Raw genomic sequence first — 16,483 nt, forward strand, 5'->3', positions numbered from 1 at the left:
AAGGCAGGGGTGGACTGTGGACTTCCTGGAAAGGCAGCGGTGGACTGTAGACTTCCTGAAAAGGCAGGGGTGGACTTCCTGGAAAGGCAGGGATGGACTGTGGACTTCCTGGAGAGGCAGTGGTGGACTGTGCACTTCCTGGAAAGGCAGGGATGGACTGTGGACTTCCTAGAAAGGCAGGGGTGGACTTCCTGGAAAGGCAGGGGTGGACTGTGGCCTTCCTGGAAAGGCAGGGGTGGACTGTAGACTTTCTGGAAAGGCAGGGCTGGACTGTAGACTTCCTGGAAAGGCAGGGCTGGACTGTGGACTTCCTGGAAAGGCAGCGGTGGACTGTGGACTTCCTGGAAAGGCAGGGATGGACTGTGCACTTCATGGAAAGGCAGGGGTGGACTGTGGACTTCCTGGAAAGGCAGGGGTGGACTGTGCACTTCCTGGAAAGGCAGGGATGGACTGTGGACTTCCTGGAAAGGCAGCGGTGGACTGTGGACTTCCTGGAAAGGCAGGGGTGGACTGTGGACTTCCTGGAAACGCAGGGGTGGACTGTGCACTTCCTGGAAAGGCAGGGGTGGACTGTGGACTTCCTGGAAAGGCAGGGATGGACTGTGGACTTCCTGGAAAGGCAGGGGCAGCAGATACAGTGGTCGATCAGTTTACATTGGAATTGAATAGGTACCTGTACACTAACAGTGGAAGCCTTGAGAGAGGCCGACATTTACAGTATACTGGGAGGTGGTGTATGTTCAAAGAGCAACTTCCTGGGTTTGGATTGGATCGATACAAGCATGAACGAACTTCTTAAGGACTTCATTCCAAGAACATCATGTGAGGGAGGGGGGAAGGAGTAAAAAGAATGTGAACATGAGCCAGCGGAAGTGACGTCAGCAGGAACTCTCACGGTGATAAGGTGAATCCACAAAGGTTCCGATGGATGGCAACACAAGACCAAATTAACAGGTAGCATGACGTATGAATAGGTGATTGTGTACACGTGTCGTGATGATGCATGCCATGGGGTCTCGTCAAAAGATGAAGGTGTTTGTTCATCTTTCCCATCTCCACACCCCCACAAATAAAATTATAAAACGCAGGTTATATATGTCCCTGTGGGCAGCAGTCCCACTGTTCTTCACTCCTCCCACCAGCGAGTTAAATAAACTCGATAAACTCAAAGATTTAATCAGTCTTGGATGTATCACAGGCATGATGGGCCAAATGACCTCCTCTTGCGTCAAATATCCTTGTAAAACACTGGATATTATTATTATTCACGATCGGAGGTTATTCAGTCGAAACCATGACCTGGCATTGAAACGGTGTAATCAAAACTTCCCACCCTCGTCCTGAAAGGCGTCTGCAAACATATACCGGAAGTGACGCAACCAACACAAAATACCGGAAGTTACGTAACCTCGTTTATTTAACGAGTGACGTATTCTCTGCTTTCGTTTAGCGAGCATGTGATTCCTCCCGCTGACTAAATTTTTTTTTACACGGCTCGGTTTTCGGCTCAGTTCTCCAAATTGTTAAAAAAACAAAAACTTATAGCTGTTAAAAAAGGAATTTTATACAGAACTAATAATTTCAGGGAGAAACAAAAAGTGGTAAAATTTGCAGATTTATCTTCATCAATTATTATCCACATTGGCCTCACGGTTCTCATTTACCCCTTAATAGTACATCGTTTTTGTTCCTCGTTCGCGTCTGACAATATCAGATACGTCGATCGAGAAACACCATTGTAATCAAAAAGGAGGACAAGAGATATCGAGAGAGAGAGAGAGAGAGCGAGTGTGTAATGGCGAGCGTACTGCGGGTGGTGCGGAGTTTGGGTGTTGCGTCTCCACTGCCCACCCGGACCTTCCTCCGGGGGGCTGCGTCGGGGTCTTGGCAACCCCCGCCTCGCCAGACTCGCCAGAGGAAGAAATATTCAGGTAAAATAAAGATGAACAAACGGCTGAACCACGGCTCGGTGTATGTATCATCGCGAACCCACGTGGTCTTTCTTCCATCTCTGAATCACGGATAACTGGAGGACAGAGACTGTATTCTCAGGGTTTTAAACGGAGAAACGGCTCAGTTTGTGCTTCAATGTCCGTCATCCCCATTGCATCGTGATGTTCCTTGTGCTCCCATCCCAGTGCACACACAAGTCGTGCCGAGCGCGCACGGCTTGGTTGAGTGTGTGCACTTACCAACCGTGCCGTGAGCTGGGCCGACATACACGGAGGCTTCAAGCAAGGAGCGTCTATTTATTACGAACGTATGGACGAGCCAAAGTGAGAATATGAAAGGATATCAGATAGAAAAGAGAGGAAGTAGAGAGACGAGGGAAGGAGGGTTAAGGGGTGAGTTAGGAGTGCGTGAGGGTGGTGAGGGGGGTGAGGAGCAATGAGAAAATGTACTTTATGTGCATACCTAATAAATAGATGGTCCCAAAGTGCTATCTCGCCGTACGACCTTGCGTGCACATGTAATAGTGTTGTGGGGCCGAGTTTCGGTGGCGAGCACGACCGCTAGATGTGGAGCAGTAGAGTCGACTCCACCGAACACCTGGAATTTATAGGTCGTCACCCCGGATAACTCCGGAGCCGACGGGTCCCTTGTTGGACCGAAGATCGCCAATATCTCGACCGCGTGGGATAGGGTCGATTGCCAATTTCAATTTACCTAAATATCCACATCGTCCAAACTACCAGGGAAATTCACCCTCGGCAGGATCTGCGCGATCTGGGCCATTACCGAGCCGTACCCCGAGCGGAGAGTTCCAGATTCCTCCCTGGCCGATTGCACGATTACGGCAACAATGAAGCCTCCTAGTTCCCATTCACAGCGCTGCAAACCAATGATAGAAACTCAGAAACGAGCTGCTACATTCAACAAAAGAGATATTTATTTACAATAGGCGGCAGGGAGGGGAACACAGAAGAACAGAATTATCCGACTGTAAGAAATGCAGTCAATGTACAAGCAAAAGCACTTATACAGTTGCTACTTAAAGACGGGCACACACACACACACACACACACACACACACACACACACACACACACACACACACACACACACACACACACACACACACGGACCCGTCAGGTCTTTAATAAAGGCCCCCAGCTCGAGGACAGGTGAGTTAGAAACCAGAGCTATCTTGGACCTGTCCACCTCGTGTGGTCTTTGACATCCTGGACCGGCGGTACTCGAACCCACAACAACGATGCCATTTCAAGTACCCGGGACGGAGGAAGAAGGGCGGACGCCAACCAGCGCGAGCGCGGACGAGGCAGCGAGCACCAGCAGGCAGGGCCAGGCGATCCGGGGCGATTCGGCAGACCAAAACCAACTCCAACTGCTCCCAGACGGATCGCCCGAACAATTATTCACCCCTTCTCCAAAGGGGAGGAGCCGCCTCCTCCAACCCGCTCTCCCTCACTGGACGGTTTTGGCGTGCAAAATGCGCTCGTCGCCCCCCTTGATTGGCCAAAAGGGGTGCCAAGTCTGCTGATTGGACCGGAGGGGGGGTGCATGGCGGGCATCACGGCGGACCACCCCTCAAACAGGAAGAGTAACATTGTCCTGCCCTGGCTTCTCATTGGCCGACGGCAAACTCGCTCGCATCTCTCTGATTGGGCGAGAGAGATGCCAAGTCCTTCTTGAACTCCGCCCACCGTGAGCGTTATGGCGTCAGGATGGAGCGAAGGTGTTGTTGTAGTTGTAGTTGGTGATGTACAAATGTAAAAGAAAACCCTGACTATCAAAATAACTCCGCAGCACATGAACATTTAATTCCCATTAGACATAGGGGAAAGGGAGCGATCTATCCACATTTACTTATCGAAATAACTGAGCTATGGGACCTAAATGTTGAGTGCTCATGGCTGCCAGATTCGTAACAATATTGCATCAAAGATGTACCTTGCTCGTATAAGCCTCAATTCAAAGCTCGTTGTCAGACTTTTGCATAAATTGACATCTGGACAACGTAAATGGATGTCTATATATGATGTACATGTAGGATGAAGGGTTTCACACTGAAAGGATAGCCTCAACGTAGAAGTAGGCACGCTTGTCTTTGAGATGTTCAGGAGGTCAGAATGTCTTTTTAAGCACCATCCACCAGCACTGGTCTTTGGGGGATATTTAACATACCACGGTGTATTTTACAGAGTAGGCGAGTTATCGATAGCACACATAACTAATTATGAATTCCTGTCCAAATGTTCCCAAAATGCTTGGGCTAAAACTTCCCTCTCGGCTGAACCCCTCAAGAAGGTGTCGATTTGTGGGAAGTTAAAAGTGTGCCATATCGGTAGATAATCATTAAGATTTCTGTGAAAGTCAATTTAATATTTCAGTTACCGTTAAGTATGTCAAATAAATTAGGAAATTCCATGAGCCTTGACTTTGTATGAAAAATAAAAATGTGAAAGTTTTCTTTTTGCTCTACATGTAATATTATCATGTGCTCGTAATATACACTTGCCGCAAAGAAAATATTCAGGAATCGGTTTGTTGATTTTTTTTTTGTACAGAAAATAATAATGAATTATTGAAGTGCAATAATTAACACCAGTTACATGAATGTGAATTACAAGAAACCACAAGAAAAGTTACAAATTGGTCAATATGTGAAATTCGTTTTCATCAGCTTGTTCCCTTGTTTGAAAGTCTATGAGTGGGTTCAGAATTGCACCAAGGAAGCAACTTTCAACAGAACAGTGTGTGAAGATCCATACTCTGCGAGAAGAAGGGAAAAGCATGATAAAATAGAACGGCTCTCGGTAGAGCGCATACCTCTGTCAGGCTGAAGAGCTTACATTGTGTCCTACTTATATAGGCCAGCTCTGGATCCAGACATTAATCAAAATTGGATCACTTGTTCTCGTCACCGAACCAACTCATCCCCTTGTTTTGTCATAACTCATCCACAACTTTTTGAGATTTCGTGCTAGATATCGGTTTTGGTCCCATCACTCAAATGTGAGGAATCACTTATAAAATTAATAAATTCTCATATCCAGATTTCGATCTATATCAAAATCAAATCAATTTGTCCTTATCACACACCCAATCTGTCCACAACTTTTTTGAGATATCCTGCTCACAGACAAACAAATAGATGAACAGACAGGGGTGAAAACATCACCTCCGTCCACCTGCAATGGCAGAGGTAAATAGCAGAAAAGGTAAAGATCTACTCCAAGGGTGTGAGGTGCACTTTGCATCGCCTGAAATAAACTGGCTCAGTACAAGAAAAGAAAAGGCCAGGAAGACCCAGAAAAACCTCCCCAAGGCAAGACAAGCTCTTAAAGTTTCTCAACTTACACGGGAGAAGAAAATCAAATCAGCAGCTGACAAATTAAATGAGAGCAGGCCTGAACATTAACGTCTCGTACAGTACTGTGCACAGAAGGATCCCGAAGGCTGATTGCAGCAGGTCTCCATGATAGAGTTTCAGCAAATAAACCATTGCTGAGACCACAGAATAAGGTGAAAAGAGTGAAATTTGCAAGGCAATACAAAGATTGGGCCACTGAACAATGGAATCGGGTAATCTGTTCTGATGAATCGAAGTTTGAATGTTTTGGATCAAAGAGATGCCAGTTCGTATGCTGAAGGCCTGCAGAACATCACGACACACAATGTTTAGAGCCTATTGTTAAACATGGGGGAGGCTCTGTGACTGCCTAGGGTTGCATCTCAGCTTTTGGTGTCAGAAAACTTGTTAAAATCAATGGGACGCTAAAAAAAGAGAAGTACAAGCAGATACTGCAGCACCATGCCGTTCTTTGTGGAAATCGTTTAATGGGAAGAGGATTCATATTCCAAGATGATGATCCAAAACACACTTCCATTTCAGTAAAACATTATTTGGAGAGCAAGGTTAGAGCAAGTGTGCTCTAAGTGTTAGAATAGTCACCCCCAGATTCTGGATTTAAGTCCCATCGAAGCCATATGGGATTACTTGGAAACAGAGAAAAGCATAAGAGGAACCCAACTAACCATACAGAACTGCAGAAGGTACTAAAATACCTGCAGGAGTCCTTTAGTCATTTACAGGAAGTGACAGGCTGAACCTCACTGTAAAAGAGTGATGTTACTTCAGAAGGCAAAGGGCGAACACACGAAGTATTGACGGATACTCTCGAGTCTAGATTGGCAATATTCGTGTTATTTATTTAAGCAGTTTGTTTCACGTGCATTTATAAAGGCTGTTAATTTACAATAATAAACACATATGACTGTTATCACTGATAATTTGATCAATTTACCCTGACGTATGAATAGCACTGAGAGGATGGCCTCAAAGTATGCCCACTCATTTCTAAGATTTGTAGCCTGGGTTTGATTCCCGACTGAGCTATAAAGTATATACTATCAGTCCAGTGTTTCACAGGCAGGGTGATTCATCAGTGGTCCCTCAGATGGATGTTAAACTTGATGCCCCCATCTGCCGGCATTAGTTGGTGGATGTTAAATATCCCATGGTGTCCTTCGCGAAGAGTTGGCAAGCTGTCTACACATGCAGAACAAATTACAAATTCCTGCCCTGATATATATATATATATATATATATATATATATATATATATATATATATATATATATATATATATATATATATATATATATATATATATATATATATATATATATTGTTACGGCTGTGTAAATTCGCATTACACCATAAAGGGCCCTCAGGTGAGATATCTCTGGAAGTACTTGTGTAGTTAGCACAAACCCGTTGTATAGAGGGAATTTATGTGATTCATCCGGGCTGCGATGCTTTGAGTTAGCCATTTTTCTGTTCTATCTTTTATTTCAAACAAACAGCATCTCAACAACCATGCCATCCCCACCACAGCACCAACCACACCAAACCACGCCACCTCAACAACCACCGCGTTCTGACTCGGCACACGGTTGCCAGAGGCCTGGCCTTCGACAAGGGAAAGCAGGCGGCCCCCGTCCCCCCCTCCCCCGAACGAATGGTGCCGCCGCGGTGGATTTCACCCTGCAAGGGAAGAGAAAGAATGCCACGGCGGTGCGGGCGTCGCCGATTGGGCGGAAGACCCCTCCTTCTGAAAGTTTCCAGCATGTTCTGGAAGGAGGTGCGGGAGTTGAGAGGGGGCGGGGCTTGCTGAAGAAAAAGAGGCGGAACGAAAACGTGAAGGACAGTGAAGTTGAGTTTTAGACTGAACGCGAGCGAGTGAGGAGAGCTCGGCGGGAAAAGGCCGAACGCGAAAGAGAGCGAGTGAGGAGAGCTCGGCGGGAAAAGGCCGAATGCGAACGAGTGAGGAGAGCTCGGCGGGAAAGGCTGAACGCAAACGCGAGCGAGTGAGGTGAGCTCGGCGGGAAAAGGCCAAACGCGAAAGAGAGCGAGTGAGGAGAGCTCGGCGGGAAAAGGCCGAACGCGAAAGAGAGTGAGTGAGGATAGCTCGGCGGAAAAGGCCGAATGCGAAAGAGAGCGAGTGAGTAGAGCTTGGCGGAAAAGGCCGAATGCGAAAGAGAGTGAGTGAGGAGAGCTCGGCGGAAAAGGCCGAATGCGAAAGAGAGCGAGTGAGGAGAGCTTGGCGGAAAAGGCCGAATGCGAAAGAGAGTGAGTGAGGAGAGCTTGGCGGAAAAGGCCGAATGCGAAAGAGAGTGAGTGAGGAGAGCTCGGCGGGAAAAGGCCGAACGCGAAAGAGAGTGAGTGAGGAGAGCTCGGCGGGAAAGGCCGAATGCGAAAGAGAGTGAGTGAGGAGAGCTCGGCGGGAAAAGGCCGAACGCGAAAGAGAGTGAGTGAGGAGAGCTCGGCGGGAAAGGCCGAATGCGAAAGAGAGCGAGTGAGGAGAGCTCGGCGGGAAAAGGCCGAACGCGAAAGAGAGTGAGTGAGGAGAGCTCGGCGGGAAAGGCCGAATGCGAAAGAGAGCGAGTGAGGAGAGCTCGGCGGGAAAGGCCGAATGCGAAAGAGAGTGAGTGAGGAGAGCTTGGCGGAAAAGGCCAAACGCGAGCGAGTGAGGAGAGCTCAGCGGGAAAAGGCCGAACGCGAGCGAGTGAGGAGAGCTCGGCGGGAAAGGCTGAACGCCAACGCGAGCGAGTGAGGAGAGCTCGGCGGGAAAGGCTGAACGCCAACGCGAGCGAGTGAGGAGAGCTCGGCGGGAAAGGCCGAATGCGAAAGAGAGCGAGTGAGGAGAGCTCGGCGGGAAAAGGCCGAATGCGAAAGAGAGTGAGTGAGGAGAGCTCAGCGGGAAAGGCCGAATGCGAAAGAGAGCGAGTGAGGAGAGCTCGGCGGGAAAGGCCGAATGCGAAAGAGAGTGAGTGAGGAGAGCTTGGCGGAAAAGGCCAAACGCGAGCGAGTGAGGAGAGCTCAGCGGGAAAAGGCCGAACACGAGCGAGTGAGGAGAGCTCGGCGGGAAAGGCTGAACGCCAACGCGAGCGAGTGAGGAGAGCTCGGCGGGAAAGGCTGAACGCCAACGCGAGCGAGTGAGGAGAGCTCGGCGGGAAAGGCCGAACGCGAGCGAGTGAGGAGAGCTCGGCGGGAAAGGCTGAACGCCAACGCGAGCGAGTGAGGAGAGCTCGGCAGAAAAGGCCGAACGCGAAAGAGAGCGAGTGAGGAGAGCTCGGCGGGAAAAGGCCGAACGCGAAAGAGAGTGAGTGAGGAGAGCTCGGTGGAAAAGGCCGAATGCGAAAGAGAGTGAGTGAGGAGAGCTCGGCGGGAAAGGCCGAATGCGAAAGAGAGCGAGTGAGGAGAGCTCGGCGGGAAAAGGCCGAACGCGAAAGAGAGTGAGTGAGGAGAGCTCGGCGGGAAAGGCCGAATGCGAAAGAGAGTGAGTGAGGAGAGCTTGGCGGAAAAGGCCGAACGCGAGCGAGTGAGGAGAGCTCGGCGGGAAAGGCTGAACGCAAATGCGAGCGAGTGAGGAGAGCTCAGCGGGAAAAGGCCGAACGCGAGCGAGTGAGGAGAGCTCGGCGGGAAAGGCTGAACGCCAATGCGAGCGAGTGAGGAGAGCTCGGCGGGAAAGGCTGAACGCCAACGCGAGCGAGTGAGGAGAGCTCAGCAGGAAAAGGCCGAACGCGAGCGAGTGAGGAGAGCTCGGCGGGAAAGGCTGAACGCCAACGCGAGCGAGTGAGGAGAGCTCGGCAGAAAAGGCCGAACGCGAAAGAGAGCGAGTGAGGAGAGCTCGGCGGGAAAAGGCCGAACGCGAAAGAGAGTGAGTGAGGAGAGCTCGGCGGGAAAGGCCGAATGCGAAAGAGAGCGAGTGAGGAGAGCTCGGCGGGAAAAGGCCGAACGCGAAAGAGAGTGAGTGAGGAGAGCTCGGCGGGAAAGGCCGAATGCGAAAGAGAGTGAGTCAGGAGAGCTTGGCGGAAAAGGCCGAACGCGAGCGAGTGAGGAGAGCTCGGCGGGAAAGGCTGAACGCGAACGCGAGCGAGTGAGGAGAGCTCGGCGGGAAAGGCTGAACGCGAACGCGAGCGAGTGAGGAGAGCTCGGCGGGAAAGGCTGAACGCGAACGCGAGCGAGTGAGGAGAGCTCGGCGGGAAAGGCTGAACGCGAACGCGAGCGAGTGAGGAGAGCTCGGCGGGAAAGGCTGAACGCGAACGCGAGCGAGTGAGGAGAGCTCGGCGGGAAAGGCTGAACGCGAACGCGAGCGAGTGAGGAGAGCTCGGCAGAAAAGGCCGAATGCGAAAGAGAGTGAGTGAGGAGAGCTTGGCGGAAAAGGCCGAACGCGTGCGAGTGAGGAGAGCTCGGCGGAAAAGGCTGAACACGAGCGCGGAGAGCTGAGTGGAGTTCCTGAGTAGAAGCGCGAGCGGACGCGGAGGCTCGCGGACTAGACCTCGCTCGCCGGACCGTGCTGGTTGGGTCGCTCCGGACCGAGGGCGCCTTGAGGGGATCGGCAGTGCTGGCGGAGCCGGATCACGGTGGACACCAGCTCGGGGAGCTCCCTACGGTCACGCTCTTTCAATCATTTATTTTGGGTTTTGTATTGAATGGTGTGGCGCCGTGTCCTGTAAAGTAGAATAGTGTAAGTGACTGTGCTGTGAATAATTGCTTATTCGGTTTTAACTCTTTCCCTGCTTTCTTTTGCTGTAAATACGTGCTTCCGTGTGTCGCGCATTAAATGTGCTTGTCCAATTGTTCTCCCGTTTCGCTTCGTCCTTTCCTCCGTTGAAAGTTCCATCTTGCATCACGTCAGGGATTGATAGTGGGTTTAAAACGCCCGGTAAATAATCTGAACCGTCGAGGTCGACGATAACTCCGCTCCGTTATCTCTGCAGCACGGAACGAGCTGCTTAAGCGGTTCGTGTCCCAGAAGTCGACCTGCGGCGTGGTACAACTCCTCAGTATGCTACCCGCGCGGGTACTTAGGTATATCGACATTCGGCGATTCACCCTATTTCGCGCGGGTAGAATGCAGACTGGGTTGTGCTGAGGTTAAACCCCCACCCGTGACTGGCTCCTGGCGGTCATTCCAAGAGGGTCACGACTGAATTGTCCGTTCCGGTGGGCGACTCGGTCGCCATTCGAGTCAAGCGGCCGATCGCACGCCGGACGGGCCAGAATTCGCGACAATATATATCTGTATATATATATATATATATATATATATATATATATATATATATATATATATATATATATATATATATATATATACATATATATATATATATATACATACACACACACCAGTCTGGATGTTCTCTCTCTGGGGTGGGCTGGTATATGAAATTGAGAATTTAATTATTTTCCTGGTATTGGCTGCTGGACAATCCAATGGAGATGTCAGGGCCTGTATCTCTGCTCAGCTCATGCCTTATCGGCAGAGTCTATGCAACTGTTTAGCCAGATAAGCCTTTTTCAAATTCATATATATATTTATATATGTATGTATGTCAAGTAAGCAAACCAAATGTCTCGCTCTTCATCCCCTTTCTGCAATAGCGATGCGTAAGACCCAACAACAAAATGGCATCTGCCCTGTGGCTTCGTTCTTCAGCACAGAATCTGTTGCATCAGAAGCAACTGGAAACCAGTCAGAAGATCTTTCCATTTCACAGGACAAGGAACAATTGAGTGAATTGACAGGTCAGTTGTACATCTGTCCGTTTGTGTGTCTAATGTCTATGCCTTGTATAGTCGTTTTTGGCATTCTTTCATTGGTCATTTAAAATGCGAGTTGTTTGTTTCATTCACTCACAAATTGCAGATTTTAAGCTCCACTCCCATTAGATACCGTATTGGTGATTTTATATTCAACTCATATGGCATGTCAGCTTGCATGCTTGGTATTGGTTGAGTCCATGGATCCTTACCTTACTGGCCAATCACAAAGTGTTGTAGTTGTGGCTGAAAATTGATTTGTTAATGTTGAAATGCACGAACAACGAATATAAATGAAAATATTTGGTTACTCAAGCCGTATTCTAGAGTTAGGTTGAGCTGCTTAGCTGAACGACATCTGATCTCACTTCAAAAGAGGATAAACGAGAAGATTTCGCCATTTGCACTCAATGAGATTGTCTCAGATTATGGGCTGGTGGGATAATGGAGAGGTATGTGCACTCATCTCTGAGCCGTCTATCCTGGGTTTGAATCCTGACCCAGCTCTGAAATATCATCCTTGTGTTTCACATGCAAGGCGATTCATTAATTTGGGTGACGTCCATCGGATGGATGTGGGGCTGGGTGGGTGTCCCATTGAGGGATGTTAAAGATCCTGCGGTCTCTTTCACAAAGAGGAGTCAAGTTATTACCAGCACCCTGAACAAATTGCAAGTCCCTGCCAAAATCATCTTTCGTCGAACCTCAAGCCTCACTAGCCGATTCATGAAAGACTTGGGCCAAAGAACATTCCCCTGCCAACCGCAAAAGGAGGTGGGAATAATTGGTGACATTAAGATAGATTTTTTAGTAGTAGTAGTAGTAGCAGCAGCAGCAGCAGCAGCAGCACGGTCGTAGTAGGAGATTGGTTTGTAGTAATGTTTTCAATTTGCTTTTTTTGCCATAATTGCCTTCGTAGTGATGATTAATTATTGTTTATGTTGTGACATATAGGAGAGGGATCGACATATGAATTTCAGGCTGAAACTAGAAGACTTTTGGACATCGTTGCCAAATCTTTGTACTCCGACAGAGAGGTATATTTCATGTTCACCTGCACAGGCTATTTGCTTCGAGAATCTTGCTGTTTTAATATATGTATATATATATATATATATATATATATATATATATATATATATATATATATATATATATATACATACAGGGTGACGCAGAGCCGACTGACACATTTCAGACCGCTCTCCTGTCCGAGGGGTGGGGTGGGAACTTTTGGGGTTGTGGGACCATTTTTCGAAGACAATGCACTACAACTGGTGGAGGCCACCTTCCTGATCTTATCTGCCATAAATAATAAAATGGAAAGTTTTGAAAATCAACATCGTGTGTTTGAATTATCGCATATCCAAATGTGTCAGTCGGCTTTGCACCACCCTGTATAGAATGCCTTCAGAAAGTATTCACACCCCTCGCGTTTTGTCACATTTTGTTTTTTCACAGCCTGAATTTAATGTTTTTTTTCACCAATCTCCACATAATACCCCATCATGTCAAAGTGGAATTTTGTTTTCACAAATTTTTACAAATCTTATTAAAATGAACAGCTGAAATGTGTTGAGTCAATAAGTACTCAACCCTTTTGCTATGACACTCCAAATTGAGCTCAGGTGAATCCAATTTCCTTTGGACATCCTTGAGATGTCTCCACAACTTGATTGGAGTCCACATGTGGCCAATTCAATGGATTGGACATGATTTAGAAACAAACAAACCTTTCTATATGAGGTCCCACAGTTGACAGTGCACGTCAGAGCAGAAACTCGACCATGAAGTCCAAGGAACTTTCCATAGAACTCTGAGATAGAATTGTGAAGAGGCATAGATCTGGGGAAGGGTATAAAACAATTTCTAGTGTGTTCAAAGTTCCCAAGAGCACAGTGAGCTTCATCATTAGGGAATGAAAAGAATATGGAACTACCCAGACTCTTCATCGAGCTGGCCGTCCGACCAAACTGAGCAACCGGGCAAGAAGGACCTTGGTCAGGGAGGTGAACAAGAACCCAATGACCACTTTGACATAACTACCGAGTTCCTTGGCTGAGATGGGAGAACCTGCCAGAAGGACGACAATCTCTGCAGCACTTCACAAATGTAGGCTTTATGGGAGAGTGGCCAGACGGAGGCCACTCCTGAGAAAAAGGCACATGACAGCATGCCTGGAGTTTACAAGAAGGCACGAGACAGACTGAGTGCATGAGGCAAATATTGGGATGCTTTTCAGCGGCAGGGACTGGGAGACTTGTAAGGATCAAGGGAACAATGAATGGAGCCAAATACAAGCAAATCCTTGAGGAGAACCTGCTTCAGAGTGCAAAAGACCTTAGACTGCAGCAAAGACTTATGTTCCAATATGACAATAACCCCAAGCATACAGCCAAAACAACACTGCAATGGCTTCAGAACAAGAACGTGAAAGTCCTTGAGTGGCCCGGCCAAAGTCCAGGCTTGAATCCCATTGAGAATCTGGAAAGGCTTGAAGATTGCTGTTCCCCAACGCTCCCCATCCAACTTGACAGAATTGAGCAAATCTGCAAGGAAGAATGGGAGAAAATCCCCAAATACAGATGTGCAAAGCTGATACAGACATACCCATGGAAGACTCGAAGCTGTAATCGCTGCCAAAGGTGCTTCTCGAAGGTATTGACTCAGGTTGTTCAATACTTATTGAAGCAAGAAATTTCAGCTTTTCATATTCAATTAATTTGTAAAAATTTATTAAAACATGTTTCACTTTGTCATTATGGGATATTTTGTGTACATTGGTGACAGAAAATTAAATTAAACTCATTTTAAAATCAGGCTGTAAGGCAAGAAAATGTGAAAAAGTTGAGGGGTGTAAATAGGGTGTGTGTGTGTGTGTATGTGTGTGTGTGTGTGTGTGTGTGTGTGTGTGTGTGTGTGTGTGTGTGTGTGTGTGTGTGTGTGTGTGTGTGTGTGTGTGTGTGTGTGTGTGTGTGTGTGTGTGTGTGTGTGTGTTGCTCTGTTTTGTTACCTTTTGTTCGTTTTTAGCTCACCTGGAATGTAGTTCTGGGGACCTTCTCGGATGGCGCGTTGACCGTCCGTCCACAAATACTTGCAACTTCTTCTCTGAAACTACACGTACAATTTCAATGAAACTTTCCCACCGTCTTCATTACCCATGATGTACCAAAGTTTGTTCACAATATTCAAAAAATTGGTGTTGAAGGGAATTTATGGGAGGGGGGAGAGGTAGACCAAAAAAAAAATTAGGTAATTGCGATAACATTTGTTCATTGGTACATTTTTCTGATTCCGTGTCACGTTGACATGCTCCTCAGCATGATTATTCTACCAGGTGAGTGTCCAGGGGTATTGCCCCTATTTTTTTTTTCTTACGTTTAATATTTTTTTCTGTCATTTTTTTTTACTCTTATAGGTCTTTGTTCGTGAGCTTGTGTCCAATGCCAGTGATGCGCTGGAGAGACGGCGAAGATCCGAGCTTACTGGCCAGCTTGATCAGGCAGAAACGACTTCGCTGGAAGTCCACCTGACCACCGACCGTCATGATAATACTCTCACAATACAGGTGTGTCTGAAGATGGGTTGTTTATCCTTGTTCTCTTCAACTCCTCTTGTCTTTGTGTCCATCGTGAAACCTTATTCTGTTTCTGACAGATGTTTGCAAAATTAGCATGAGGGACTGAACATCTGTGTGGTATTTATTTTTTAAGGGAAGGTATGTTTGATTATGAAGAGTGAAAGGAGATTTGAGGGAGGACAAGGGGAATGTTTAGGACATGAGTAGGGAAGAGGGGGTGAGAGCAAGAGGATTTGATGTCCACCATTTTTGGATGGTATAATATGGATATGGCCCATCACAGTTACATGAACAAAGTGTAACTCAAGTAAGACTATTGAGAGTTTTATTTAATTTATTTTTATCTCTTGTTTTAAACCCAAAATAATCTTATTTGACATTATCTTTCTGGTTACCTGGAAACGATTCCCCTCCCATACATTTGCAGGATAATGGCGTCGGTATGACGAAAGAGGAGCTTGTGAAGAATCTGGGAACCATTGCCCACTCTGGATCTAAGGTAGACATGCTCTTGTGGACGGTGTGAACGTTCGCCTCAAAACAGACGATGCTTGTGCTGATTTCGGAGCCTTAACTTCCCTTCCCTTTTAGGCTTTCGTGGATAAACTTGGCACCTCGGGTGAAGGCCAAGAGGTCATTGGGCAGTTTGGTGTTGGGTTTTATTCTGCGTTCATGGTTTCGAACCAAGTTGATGTTTTCACTCGACCACCCGATGCTGCGTTGGGTCACAAGTGGACGTCTGATGGGTGAGTCCGAGTGAAGGTGCATTTGCAATCAGCAAAGAATGATGATACTTTGATTCACATGTTCTACCTGAAATGCTTTCCTCCACGCGCGTCTTCTTTCTTTTCCGTTTTTATCCCCCGCCGCGTGGCGGAAGGGGGATATTGTTGTCGCCCGGGTCGTCCGTCCGGCTGGCACGTCAACATTTATAGCTGTGAGTGCGATAACTCATAAACTGTTCGCCATATCGATTTGAAATTTGGGTCACACATGTACCACCTGAAAAGGAAGAACCCTATTGATTTTGGGCGTGGCCGCATCCAAGATGGCCGACTGGGGCGGCCATCTTGAAAAAAATGTTTTTTGTAATAAATGGAAAAACGCTTATCTGATTTCAATTATTTTTCAATGGCGGGTCTTTCCCCATCTCTGATGGTATATTTTTTTCTTGGACTCCCTTCTGTGGAACCTGCCTTCCTGACAATGTTCAGATCCCCTCTTCTGTCCAGGGCTTCAAGCAGGCGGTACACCGCCATCTCAAGTCATCTTCCATCCATACCCGTGACATTTACTACCCCCATTAACCCAACTTATCCGAATCCTCTTACTCGCAGGTTTCTTTGCTTACTCCCCTACTCTCTTTCTTCTGCCTTGCTGTTTTTTCATGCATTCCCTTGCTCACTGTTGCCCCACTCACAGTTCTTTGCTTTCTTTTACCCCCATCACTTCACTCTTTATGAGCCTCAATCTTGTGTAAATAACAAATAAGCAAACTAGAGGCTTCATAGAACATCAAACCTTTTGAACAAAAGATTGACCTAACAAAAGCTTCATAGAACCTTTTGTCAGGTCAGTCTTTTGGGACCACCACCGGTAACATGTAACCCAGTGCTACCTGCCGTATCGTCGGGTTGTCTGTTACTGAACCGACACCCCTCACTGGCTTTGCTAGTGGGGAGGGTGACTGTGACACCCTGCCAGGATGAAAAACAACACCTGACAAAGGACGGATGAACTCCCTTCAGGAACCAACGGCTATCCAGTACGGAGATGGTGTCTCCTAAATAACTTATTTTTCCACCTGGCCAAGTTACCCCCTCCTA

General features: G+C 47.4%; 1 protein-coding gene across 2 annotated transcripts in view; it reads left to right on the forward strand.

Moving 5' to 3' along the window:
• Nucleotides 1-1,463: 1,463 nt before the first annotated feature.
• TRAP1 (TNF receptor associated protein 1) overlaps nucleotides 1,464-16,483 on the forward strand; it is a 29,295-nt gene continuing 14,275 nt past the window's right edge. The window contains exons 1-6 of one of the 2 annotated variants that reach the window (XM_085860788.1): nucleotides 1,464-1,931; nucleotides 10,919-11,062; nucleotides 12,032-12,114; nucleotides 14,496-14,645; nucleotides 15,085-15,156; nucleotides 15,249-15,403. In XM_085860788.1, the coding sequence (XP_085716914.1) occupies nucleotides 1,796-1,931; nucleotides 10,919-11,062; nucleotides 12,032-12,114; nucleotides 14,496-14,645; nucleotides 15,085-15,156; nucleotides 15,249-15,403 (740 nt within the window). In that variant the 5' untranslated portion in view covers nucleotides 1,464-1,795. The remainder of the gene's footprint in view (nucleotides 1,932-10,918; nucleotides 11,063-12,031; nucleotides 12,115-14,495; nucleotides 14,646-15,084; nucleotides 15,157-15,248; nucleotides 15,404-16,483) is intronic. The other variant, XM_085860789.1, reaches the window with a different exon arrangement.

The sequence above is a fragment of the Eptatretus burgeri genome, chromosome 17, assembly GCF_056783735.1.
Source record: "Eptatretus burgeri isolate ZD-2024b chromosome 17, Ebu_testis_v1, whole genome shotgun sequence".
In the NCBI taxonomy this organism is placed as follows: Eukaryota; Metazoa; Chordata; class Myxini; order Myxiniformes; family Myxinidae; genus Eptatretus; species Eptatretus burgeri.